The sequence below is a fragment of the Zosterops lateralis genome (assembly GCF_965231275.1).
Source record: "Zosterops lateralis genome assembly, chromosome: 9".
Lineage (NCBI taxonomy): Eukaryota > Metazoa > Chordata > Aves > Passeriformes > Zosteropidae > Zosterops > Zosterops lateralis.
This window is the reverse complement of record NC_139769.1, coordinates 28,288,413-28,301,170: the sequence shown is the minus strand read 5'-3', so window position 1 is coordinate 28,301,170 and position 12,758 is coordinate 28,288,413. Positions and strand designations below refer to the sequence as shown.

Below are 12,758 nucleotides of genomic sequence, written 5' to 3'. Positions count from 1 at the left end.
TTTTCAGCCAAAGAAATACTGTTTAAATAAAAAAATCAAAATATTTTGTGGAAGCTGAAGTATCTAAACTGTGTAAAAAAATTACCAGATTACATCCTCTGGGAATTATCCATGAGTCCCTGATGTAAAAGAAGTCCTATTTCTAACTGATGGATATTAGCAGATGGCTGTTGCAAGTATGGGATTGCTTCAGCACAGGCAGGAGCCAAAAATATCTGCCTACCTGTGAGGGACTTGTCAGAGGATTCCTGCTCAGATAAAACTCTCCTACAGATGAAATTCTCACAGCTTCAACAATTTTGTTTTACTCCAACAAATGCTCAAAAGAAAAACAAACAAACAAACAAACAAACAAACAAACAAAAAAAAAAAAAAAAAAAAAAAAAAAAAAAAAAAAAAAAAAAAAAAAACCACCAGGATACTAAAAGGAAGAATCTGAAAGAAACAGTTGTTTCATTATATGCTATGGAACTAAAAGCACTACCAGTGTGGTTTGGTACCCAAATGCTGTCCTTCCCAGTCCGGGAGGTGACTTATTTTCCAATGTCATGCAGGTTGATTGAAGTTTCAGAACCCATTTTAGACTAGAGATAACCCAGACTGAGCCTTTCACTGTGAAGTGTACACAAGCATAATCTTGTCATTTTTATTAGCAATTTCAGTGTTACTGTGTAAATACATCCTGCCAAATCCAAAAGCTGCCTCACCTGGCTTCTGGACATAATTCACACTATCAATCCTTTGATTTAAATGCCTATAAATTTAAAATGTCAGCAGGGTACATACAAAGAGTTAACTTCTTATGAAACAAAATCTACTGAAGCGCCAAGTAGGCTCGTGCTAAGCTGCAAAGACACTCAGCTCAGCCTTTCCTTGGACAATAAAGACTTGGCTGGGGTTGTAGGGTGTTTAGATTTTATTTTTATGTGATGTGGTAGTGCTCCATCTAATTGTATCCCCCCCCATTTTGTGCAAACCTGGAAGAAATCAGTGAAAGGAGAAAGGAAATCAAGAATAAAAATGTAAAGTGGGGATGAGCCAACTTTGTCAAAGCAAAAATATTTCAGAAAGGGCAGCAGAAGATTCTGAGGTTTAGACAGATGCACTGGGAAACTTCCAAAGCATTAAGTGTCCTTCTCCCCACAAGAAGTAAAGCTCTTCATGTGCAGTATTCAAGCCAGCATACCTGCTAACAGTTTGGATATGATAAACTTCAATTTAGAATTAAACAAAGAACCTAATGACAGTAATCATGTACAAGTTTCCATTTACTGTATCTAAATTGCCCGGAGTTCAACAGAATCGCTTACATTCACTTATGAGAAGTAGCACAGACTAAAGCAACCTGTTTTCCTTGTGTATGTCAGCAGGACTAATGGAATAAGAAATGGACTGTGGCTGTGAAGTCACCCCAGGCACATCCTAGGAGTGTGGCTCACTTGCTGCCTTTTTGAGAATACTATTTCTTCAACCTCTAAAGAACCAGGAGCTGCTCAAAGGCAGACATGAGTTGCTTTTGTAATTTGTGCCAAGGGCTGTGGAGGTTGTAGCTAGCTAATTTTTTTTTAATTGTTGGATAAATCCCAGTAAACAAACATGTTACCTGTGCACAGTATTTAAGCCCTTGCCAAAACTTGATTGAAAGGCATCTGACAGGATGCTCACTTAGTCCCCAGTCCTTGTGCTTTTGAAATAGCAAGTGCCAAACTGGTACCAGCTTGCCAAGGAAAGGACGGGGGGGAATTAATTTGAAGAAGGGTCACTTGCTTCTGGGTTTATAGGCTTTCTCCCATTAGAAAAGCTTCACCAAACATTTCAGAGCTCTGAAAGTTATTGGCTTCCAAGTCAAGTTTACCTGTGTAATTGTAACAACAACCCTTCCATTCACTGCTTCTGCTGTCACAGGGGGATGCAGCCATTCTGTAGATATCTGTCTTTTCTAAATTACTGCTCATAGAACACTTGCCACAAGTTAGAGTGGCTCATTGCTATCCAGCCATTACAGCTGCAAACATCATGCCTGGTAGTGTGGCTTTATACTGTAGCACATCCATTCAGTTTGGCTTTGTTCTCCCCTTTCTCTGCTCGAGCTAATTGATGTGAAAATCATTCCCATCCATTTGTCTGCCAGCTCGGTGTATGGGAGACAAATCCCTGTCCTGTGCTTTGTTTGTGAACACCCTGTGACTTGGAGCTGAGCAAAATTGATGTGCTGTTGGCTTGAGAAACTGCTGCAGGAGCTGGCCAAGCTGGCAGCGGTTAGCCAAGCAAAGCACAGAAGATTTAAGAGGCAGGGTTAGTGCACTGAGGCTATTTTTATGCTTTTTTTTTTATTATTAAATACTTCAAAGGCAGGGGGGAAATGCATCCTCTCAAGTAACTTCTGCAACAACTGTCGTGTTTGAATTGCAGGGAGGGAGTACCTTGATGTTTGACTGCTTCTAGCCAAGACCTCGGTGCTGCAGCGCTTTCCTACGTGAAATTATTCATGTTGCTTTGAGTCTCTCACTGCTTAATGAAATAGTCATGTGAGAATTGTTTTGGGAAAGCTCAATCTGTGGCCCTTAAGATTTCTGCCACGTTGTTTAAGCACACAAACACATGTTAGATGCTGATATAAAGCAGCAGCTGTGCAGACTAAAGAGTTTTTCAGCATGCAGAGGTGATACCCCCGCTATACAAAGGCTGGGACTGTACATTCAGTTTAAGCTTGTCTTATCACTAAGGTTTATTTCAAGAAAGACATGGGAAACAAGTGGATTTTGTAGCTGTATAGCTGCCTGAGTATGTTAGCTAGGGCTGTTGACCATTGTTAACTTGCCTGATGCTCTACAAATAGTTGTGAATATTATCTAATTTCTATAGAGCCATTAAGGTTGAAAATGACCTCTATGATCGTCAAGTCCAACCATTTCAAACACCAGATTTGTAGTAATTCTTTTTGTTATGCAATAAGTAGGTTGAGATTCTTCTGGAGGTATTTTCCCTTCCCCATCTCCCGGTGTGCTCTTGCACAGAAGGTCTCCAAAGCCCCTTGCACCCCATGTCGAGGGCATAACATGCTGCAGACGTTTCCTGGGTGGAACGTGTCAGCTGTTTAATAGTGCACAATTACAATGCAGAGCCATTTAAGGCACTAATTAGAAAATATTGTATCCATTTAGAGTTGCAGAGAAAATATATAGGTAAGCAGAGTGTAATTACCCAAAGTGGAATTGGCCCAAGACTTGAAATCCATACCCCTGCAAATAGCACAAGGAGATTTTTAATGACTACAGATGATCAGGCTTCAGGGTTTTGTCTTGTTAAAAAGGGATCATGTGTAGCAGAACCAGCCTGCCAGTGTCATGGGCAGGACCAATTGTACAGTGCTCTGGTACCCCTGAGCTGTCACAATTAACTGTTGGTTTTCCTTTATTGGTCTGAGCCAAGTTCAGCACCAAGAAAATAAGATTCTTCTTGTCCAGAGACAAATTCAAACCAACTTATTTTAGCCCCTAATCTGTAGCATGAATTTTGATACAAAGCGTTGAAGTGCCTTTATTTTATCATGTAACTGTGCAGTAAATACATTTGAATAAGTGCAATATTATTCCTCTACATATATATCAAGGCACTGAAATCACCTGTTGAAGTATTTATTGCTATTGTGCATATTGCAGATGTGCCTATTCCTTTTGAGATAAACATCTATGGCTTGAAAAAAGTTGGTATTTGTCCAACTTGAAATCCTAAGTCTTAATTAATTACCAGTCCAGAAAATAATTAAGGATGCTAAACATGAATTAAAGATCTCTCCATATTTACCAATTGTTTTAAGTTATACTCTTTCCCCCTTGTAGACTTTGATAGGGGAGTTGAGTGCAAGAATATGAATCATTAAATGGCCTGTGGATGTCATCAGTGCTTCCATAGAAAGTCATTGTCAGAAAATTCATTCTAATGCAAGGTTAATTAATGTAACATTAAAATTACATGTTACAAAAATTAATTAGTCCCTGGGTCAAAAAGTATGAATTTCCTGACTTAAAATCATGCTCTACCTCTGCTACCCTGCCCAGGAATATCCAGCAGAAGCAGTGTGAGCTTTGGTCACAGGTGTCTTCTGCCCCTCCTGCTTTCTGGCACCGTGGCCAGGAAATTTGGCTCAGAGCTCCCATTAGCAGATAAATGAGTTGCTCACCTTGTTCCCCACTGCTTTGTCAAGCGATTTATAACCAGGCATGGGCTAATTTAAATGATTTCTTCTGTGAGGGTCTGTGACTGTTTTCTGTGGCATATTGAAAAACACAGGTCAGCCTGATGGTGTCACAGCTTGAGGGAGCTGATTCCTGGTCATTTGCAGGGGCTTCCAAGAAATCCCCTACAAGTGTGCTGTGTGCTGTCCTAAACCAGGAGAGACTGGTAGAACTAAGGATAATTTGCTAAGTGTACGTAGAAGGTTTTCTTCTTTGTTTCCTATCTCAAAACTACTTTGAGTTCCCTTTCTCAAGGATCCTAAGATACTTCCCATGCCCTTGGGCATGCAAGAGGATCTGAATTTCCATTACATCCTGTCCCTTGGTGACAGACTTCTGTAGAAAGGGGATGGGAAGAAAACTGTGCAGGTTTGGGAGGGGCTGGAGGTATGGATGCAGCAGCCTGTCCAACAGAGGACAGTCAGGGGTGCCTGCCCAGATACCAAGTTTTAGTCTTCTCTTCCAGCAGAGACAGCACCAATGGGTTTGAGTGTTTCAAACCTGCCAGAGCAATGAGTTTTTTGGGACTTGGCATCCAGGTGACTTAGGCAGCATTGAATATCCTGCCCCTTGCTCTGTAAGTCATTGCTCCCAGAAAAGTCAGAGGTGCCAAAATCCTAAATGTGTATAGGAGAACAAATAATGTCCTAGCTCTTGCATTTCATACTTTGCTGCTTTTCCTCTGTAAATTTTTTGCTGTCTTGTGAGTTTGATGCTAAATTAATGGAAAATTGAACTGTGTGTCAGTTTTGACATTTCTAGCATGATTGTGCAAGTCCAAATCAGTCCACCAGAAAGTGGCATACTAACATTATTTTGGATTTTTAAAGAATCTGTATTAATTCTGGTATTGGTGCTTATTACTTAATAGTAAGACTGATTTTCCATGGGTTATTTTTTTGCTTGGCTTTGTTAATTTTCTCCTGGCTGTTTCAGGGCCGGGCTCTGCTCCACTGGGCGTGTGACAGAGGACACAAGGAGCTGGTTTCAGTCCTGTTACAGAACGGTGCTGACGTGAACATCCAGGTAAGGGGGAACACAGACTGATGTGTTACACAGCCTCCTGACCAAATGTTTCTATGAAACTGAATTCTTCCAAAGCTCCACAGCAAGTTCTCTCAGGGTATTTATCACAGAAAAGCTGCTGAATTCTGGTGAGACCCCACTTGCAGTGCTTTATCCAGCTCTGGGGCCCCAGCACAGGAGGGACATTGACCTGTTGGAGCAAGTACAGAGGAGACCACAAAGTTGACTTAGAAGGATGGAGCACCTCTCCTGTGAGGCTGAGAGAATTGGGATTGTTCAGCTTGGAAAAGAGAGGGCTTCAGGGTGACCTGATTGCAGCCTTCCAGCACCTACAAGAAAGACAAAAGAGAGACTGTTTACAAGATCATGTAGTGACAGGACAAGAGGGAACAATTGAAACTAAAAGAGAGAAGGTTTAGATTAGATATTTGGAAAAAAAAATCTTCCCTATGAGGGTGGTGAGGCACTGGCAGTGGTAATGAGGTTGCCCAGAGAAGCTGTGGCTGCCCCATTCATCCCTGGAAGTGTTCAAGGCCAGGTTGGACAGGGATTGGAGGAACCTGATCTAATGGAAGGTGTTGCTGCTCATAGCAGAAGTTTGGAACTAGATGTTCTCTAATGTCCTTTTCAACCCAAACCATTCTGGGATTCTCTTATAAGAACATCCAAAAAAAATTACCTGGGAAAAATAACAGAATTTTGAGCCACTGAGGTTTGCAGCCCACATGGGAAAAATAACAGAATTTTGAGCCACTGAGGTTTGCAGCTCACATGTCTGAGCTTAGCTAGCACCAGTTTTAGGGTATCTGAATAGACCAGGTTTTGACCTAAACTGGTTCAGAAACCACTTTGCAAATGGTTTCTTCCAGCCAACCAGCCTGGGTCTGCCAGTGCTCTGAGTCAACACTCCCAGGTCTGTCAGCTTGTTGTAATTAAGGGCTGGCCTGTGTAAATGTGATCATATTCAGAAATAATTGTCCAGCATATTTCTGTCAGATTATGATTGTCTGCTCTTTACCATCATGGCACTTGTTGGTTCCCTCTCCTTCCCAGTTTGGACACACCCTTGCTGATGAATCTTTGAGCTCTTACTGGTAAGATCTGAGAAGCTTTAAGTAAATGCTTTGGGAATTTGTAAGAGATGGATGTGAAGCAGAGCTGCAGTCTGAAGGCTTGTAGGCAGAGCTGTAGTGTTCACAGGCTGCAGATCGCTGTGTTAGTATTTACACACAAATCAAATTGTTGTAAAAAAGTCTGTCTTGCCCTTTCCTGGGCAGAATTTCTGGTGGGATGGGTATGAGGAAGCACAGCTGTGCTGTGGCTGGTGAGATGTGTAAGTTTGTGTTTAGGTCTCCAAGTTGTAATGGATTTAATGGATTAGGTTTCAGTTGTAATGGATTTAAAAGGAGTTTTTCCTTACATAGGAGTAGTGTGAAGCCAGTGCAAATGGGGGGCTTTGCACATCCTGTCCATCTCCTTTCAGTCAGAACTAGTGAGTGATGTGTTGGATGCAGACAGGAACAGCTTTGCATTGAATTTGGGAAGGAGTGGAATCAGGCACCTGCCCATTCCCTTTGCCCTGGCAGCCTGGGAGATGATTCTGGGTTCTCTGTGAAATATCTCTTCTCTTTGACTTGTCTCATTCCTTTGGAGTTAAAGTCTGACTCTTAAAAGAAAAAGCAAAAGAGAGAGTCATCATATTTTTTTTCCCCCAAGTATTAATTTTCTGTTAAATTCTTCTCTTTTCTTTTTGATGCATTGCACATTTTCTAACCAGATTATTTTTGGCCAGTGACAAAAGGTTAATAATAGCCATAAAAAGAAAAATCAATCTTTGATATGTTTTTCCCCACCAAGGTAATAAAGGGGAATTTTTTATAAAGGTCTCTATTTGCACGTAGGTGTGTTCCCAGAGAAAGCAGACACATTTTTATTCACAGCCATATATAAATTGCAATAACATTTCAAGACTTTGTGACTTAATGTTTATTTCTCTCTTCAGTTTTTTGTTTGGTTTTATTTGTGGGTTTGGGTTTTTGTTGCTGTTGTTGTTGTTGTTGGGGGTTTTTTTTGTTGGGGTTTTTTGGGTTATTTTTTTGGGGGGTGGGGTTTTTTGGTGTTTTTGTTTTGGTGGGGGTTTTTCATTTTGTTTTTTTGGTTTGGTTTGGTTTTGGTTTTTTGGGGTTTTTTTAATTTGGTTGGTTTGGTTTGGGGTTTTATTTTTGGTTTGGAGTTTTTGGGGTTTTTTTAATTTCAACCTTTATCCCAGAAGAATTCACACCAAAAGCAAAAGCAGGAGAAATTTTAAGAGCAACCAGAAGAAAAAGGGAAAGGGAGAAACTCTGGTTTCCTAACAGAGTTTCCCACTGCAGCATCTGCTATAACACATTACCAAAGGCAGTATCAGTTAATGTGTAGGCTGTAAAGAGCAGTGGGTTCAGTGTCAGGGGATATCTGGTGAATGCGTGATGCTGTTTTTCCAGAGTGACATGATCCCAGCAGAGGTTTCCTTCACACCTCTGCCCAAGCAGCCTCTGCAATCCCACCTGCCTCTCCAGCTCTTCAGGAATTCTTCTGTCTTGTTCAATTTTGCAGCAGCACCTTCATGCAGGCAGCATGAGAGATAAAGGATAAATTAGGGATTATGAGGGTTATGAGCAGGTAGTGGAGGAGAGGAATGTTACAGACCAATTTTTTTTTTAATTGCCGATGTTTTAGTACGCTTCTAAAAAGTTAGTCAAACAGCATGACAGATTTATGCTCTCTTCCATTACCTTTTTAATAAATGTTCTTCCATCTTGGCTCTTTTGCAATGTGCTAAAGTATTTAGCTGCCCTAAGCAGGCAGTGACAGTGGTGCTCTGCTGAGTGACCTGGAGTGAGCCTTACCTGTTCACTGTGCCTGTAGAAGTGCCTTCATACCTTTTTGCTGCCTTATTTTAATTACCTTTATACTATCTATTGTCAAAGTACTGCAGTCTCTGGATCCAGATGGTCTGCAAGAGTCAGCTTATTGCTCTGTGCTGGTAAACAGACAGTTTTAGGAGCAGGAAGAGAGGTCTCTGAGAATGGCTCTGCTCATTCTTGTAGCATGCTCCAACCCACCTTAATTCTGGGAATAACCTCGTGCCCCTGGACTGCAGCGATCCAGTGCCTGTGCTTTTTGTTTCAGCAGTGGTGCTGCAGTTTCCAAAGGGTGGTTCACTAATGTCACTGAAAAGCTGCGGCCACTGAATTCTCTGCTTGTTCATAATTAGCTCTAATAGCACGTTTGAAAAGAGGTGGTAAACAATTGCCATGGGCCAGGGGATACAGAAAGGCAACAGGCTGCCCTGCTTTGTTGAGAAGGAGCATTTGTGTAATTGAATTACCTAAATCTCCAGTGCCAGGGGCCATGTCAAAGTGGGTGGTGGGATGGTGCTTTGGAGCGCTGCTGGAAAAACCCAGAGCTTGGGGCTCAGTCTGAGAACAGCCTCCTTCACTGGAGCTGTTTGCCCAAACCAGCAACATAACAGTCAGTAAGTCAGTAACATAATGTTACGGTAGAAGGTTCTAAGCATAACACAGTGGTAACGTGAGAGTTATGAAGGGGCTCAGCAACATGATTGTAATATCCATTTCTAGCTTTAAAGCATAAGGAGACACAAATTTTCTTTGCAGAGGATGAGCAACAAAGGAAAACCCCTTTCCTCTATGGGGAGAGCACCTTCTGGATGTGATGTGCTGCTCAAGCACCTTTCAGAGGAGCTCCTTTAGTGTATTTGGGGGACATAAATCATAGACTTTCCTGCTGGATTTCCTGTGGCTGCATTTTGTTTCATTTGTGGGTACTCTAAACTCCAAAATAATAAACTATGTGTTCATGGCATACCCTTGGGAGTGTATGAGGAACTGTCTGGGAGTGGTGCTAAGCAGCTCAGCTTACTCTGGTGAAGCTTTTCCAGCCTATGTGAGCAAGTCTTAACAGAAATATTGTTGTAAAGGGAACTGTATCACTTGACACACAGGATAATTGAAGGCTGTGTACATATCTATGAGGCAGAGCAGGTGAGTTTAAACCATAGCTAAGTATTTTATGATTTTTAAACTGCATCATTGTGCAATTATCAATGTTATGGTAATAACTTTATGTATTGAAATTTTTCTGTAATTATGGCTAAAAGGATGAAAACAGCTGTAACTGATCTTCAAGTTTTATTTCCTGTGATAAAGTGCAGATCAGTGCACTAAGACTTTAAACCACTGATCAGCAAGTTCTCAGTCATGGACCCTTCAGATGTTTGAGGAGGAAAGTTGAGACAAAGAAAATCATCAGGTTAAGAAATCTGTTGACAGTGTATGTGGGGTTAATTTTATTCATTCCTATATAGTTGTAATTTCAATGAAAATCATCTGGTGTCTGTGCTGTCTGCAGAGAGCATTGGTTGATTTTTGGTACCAGTGCTGGGTTTGTATCTTGTACCAATTCATGCAAAGCTGCTCAGTCATATTTATGCATTGAGGTGATGCTTGTCACCATATTTTGAGTTAGATTGGGTTTTTTTCCTTTTTTTTTTTTTTTTTTTTTTTTTTTTTTTTTAATTTTATTTTTAAGACACTTAGAGTAACAGGAGGAGCATGGTTGCCTCCCCAGGCTTTCTTTCTCCCAGTTCCCAACTTCCCTCCTCTATTTGCATCCTAACATTGGTGATCAGAGTGTTCTTGGAGACATGGAACATGGAGCAGCCATCCCCTTGTAATACCTTCACTGACTGGGGATAAAAAAAAAAAAAAAAAAAAAAAGGAAAAAACCTTTTCAAATGAAGACAATACAAACATAATAAATGGCAGGGAGGGTTCATCTCCCTCCTGACTCAATCCTTTTCAAACAACATTATTATTGACTGACCTATTGGTTGCCAAAAAGGAAAATCAATTGTACTAGAAGTAGTTGCTGGGCCACAGATCACAGTACTAACCCAGCAGAGACAGGTTGATTTTTATCAACTATGCAAAGACTAATTTCCACCATTAGCTAAAAAATTAAGTAAAAATTATGGATATGTCGAAAGATTGCTAAGATTGGTAGTCTGTTGGTTTTGTGTGTTTCTGTGGGTTTTCTGTTTTCCTGCCTGACCCTTAAAAGGCTTGTGTCTGTATAGGCTAAAGAGAAGCAAGAAATAGTCAAGCCTGCTTGCATGCCTGCTTTTTTTTTTTCTTTTCAGCCTTCTTCATTTGGATTTCACAGCAAGGGTCTTGTGTTGGAGGCATGTAGATATTTAAAAATTAAGCTGGTCTCAGCAAATGGGCATCCCTTCCCTGCCTCCTGCACCAATCATTAGTGATGCCCTCATGATCCTGTGCCTCTAGGGAGATGGAGAAATTGATGTGGATGTTTTGGCTGTTGTGACCAAGCACCACAGGCTCCATCTACACATCTTTCCCCCTCCCCAGTGAGATGGGGGATGCAAACACACTTGTGGGTAGAGTGCCAGCTGCCAAAGTTCTCTGCTGTTATGGCCATTCTCTAAACCTGGCTGAGATTAAATAGGAACACTCGTGCCCTTGCAGTTAGTGTCCCTAGGATCAATTTCTCCCTAAATATACTAAAAGCCTGGCTCATAAAGCCGGGAGGGGCCCTGTCCTGGAGCTGATACTGCAGCAGAGTCTGGCATGGGTACACTCACAGCAAGCAAAGGATGTCACAGGTACTGCTGAAGTGACCACTGCTGTGGGAGGAGCTACACTGGCAAATACATGGGGACACTAAACACTGATGAAAAGCAAAGCAATGAGAGCAGATTTATTAACCACAGTAGTGTCTTTCTTCCCTTAACCACCTCCCATCCCCATCCCTGTCTCAGTATTTCCCTGGTTAGTTTTGTCAAGCAGGAGGGCTCTGCAGCCTCGTACCCCTTCAGTCTTGACACTGCTGCCAGTGGGTGTGAAAGCCATTAGCCAAAAGAAAGGAGAGATCTGCTTAGTGACAGAGGGTAGCATTCTACATTAAAGCATTGACATGGTGCCAGTCACACAGTTATTACAAGTGGCACAGCTCCATGTTTCTCCTGCGGGTCTTTATGTGGAATGTAGATTGGCAGCAGGTTGAATGTTAAATGGTCACCACTCAGCAGATGCTGTTTTTACCTACTGGGAGAAAAGTCCCTTTCAGCAGAAACATTTGCAAAATATTTGCACTCTAAATATATGCTGGGAAAGGCGGAGATTTATCCCTGGTTTGATCCTTAGCTTCTGAAGCCACCTCAGGCCTCATCAAAACTAACCATCACTTGTACAGATGATGTGATGTTTCCTTTTGCTTGTCCAGGCTGAGCTTTTTAGCACTGTTTCTTCCTATCTTCCAGCTTGACATGCCCAGTCTTTGTTTCTTCTGCTCCCTGTAGACAGGTGAATCTTTGTTTCATGACTGATGCAGCAGAGCAGTTGGCACCTTTGAGCAGGCAGCCCATGTGCAGCCCTGCCTGCAAAGCAGCTTACCAGCCAGGAGCTGCTGCAGGCTCCCGTGTCCTGCAAAACCAGTGTTTGAATAGTGAAATCCAAGAGCTGGTCCTGAAAAAACTTGCAGTGCTCTCTGCTGCTTTGCCCTCAAAGTCTAAAGCTGCTTTCAGGGTAGTCAAAAGTCATGGTTTAAATAGCCAGGACCAAGGACAGTGGCACATTTTAGTGGCTTGTGGGCATCACCTTGTCCTGAGGGCTGTGCTGGGGCAGAGGGAGGCAATTTCCGTGGCCACTGCTGGGGCAGGAATGCAGTCTGGCAGACGGCACACAGTTTTAGCTCAGGGAGCCCTGTGCTTGATTCCATGCCTGACACAGCTCTTCTGTGGGACACTCCCTGTCAATGCTCACAGAAAACAGAGGCCAGTAGCAGCAGCGGGCTTCGAGGTCAGTGCAGGTGGCACTGTGGAGGAGAAACAGGTATCTTGCTCCCCACTGTCTTCATGTGTCCCTGCAGAGGCAGGAAAGAGCCTTACTTTGAATGCCTCCCTGGAGGACATGGGATGGTCCCAGGGTCATCTTTGAAATCAGCATGTGTTCAAACACCTGTAATTCCTGAGGTCCTTGGAAGTGCTTTAGCCCCTCATTAAGGTGTTTGGTTAACTGAGCAAACAGGATACCACTGGCAGCCAAGCTGGTTCTTCAGGTGAACACATCACCCTAGGAATGGTCCCTAATCACCCTAGGCATGGTCCCTAATCACCCTAGGCATGGTCTCCAGCCTTGCTTCATTTCCTATGGCTTTGGCATTACCAGTCCCTGCCCAAGAAACCACCAAGCCGTCAGCTACTCTTTGCTCAGGAGAGGTGGTTCCTAGAACATCTTTTACCATCAGCCTCTTGAAAAGCTTTCCCTGTTTTGAAGAAGTTCTGCCACTCACCTTCCTCCTGAGGACTTCTCAAATAGAAAAAAGCCTCAAGGCTTTACTTTCAAACTGAATTTTGTATTAATCTGTTGTTGGTAGTGTTTCCTTCCAGTTTGCTCTGAAAACCAAAACCAA

At 42.2% G+C, this 12,758-nt stretch overlaps 1 protein-coding gene across 1 annotated transcript in view; it reads left to right on the top strand.

Moving 5' to 3' along the window:
* Nucleotides 1-12,758, top strand: part of ACBD6 (acyl-CoA binding domain containing 6) — a gene marked incomplete at its 5' end in the record, with an annotated part of 81,852 nt that overhangs the window by 36,756 nt on the left and 32,338 nt on the right. The window contains one exon of the mRNA XM_083867079.1: nt 5,175-5,264. Coding sequence (XP_083723205.1) covers nt 5,175-5,264 — 90 coding nt within the window. The remainder of the gene's footprint in view (nt 1-5,174; nt 5,265-12,758) is intronic.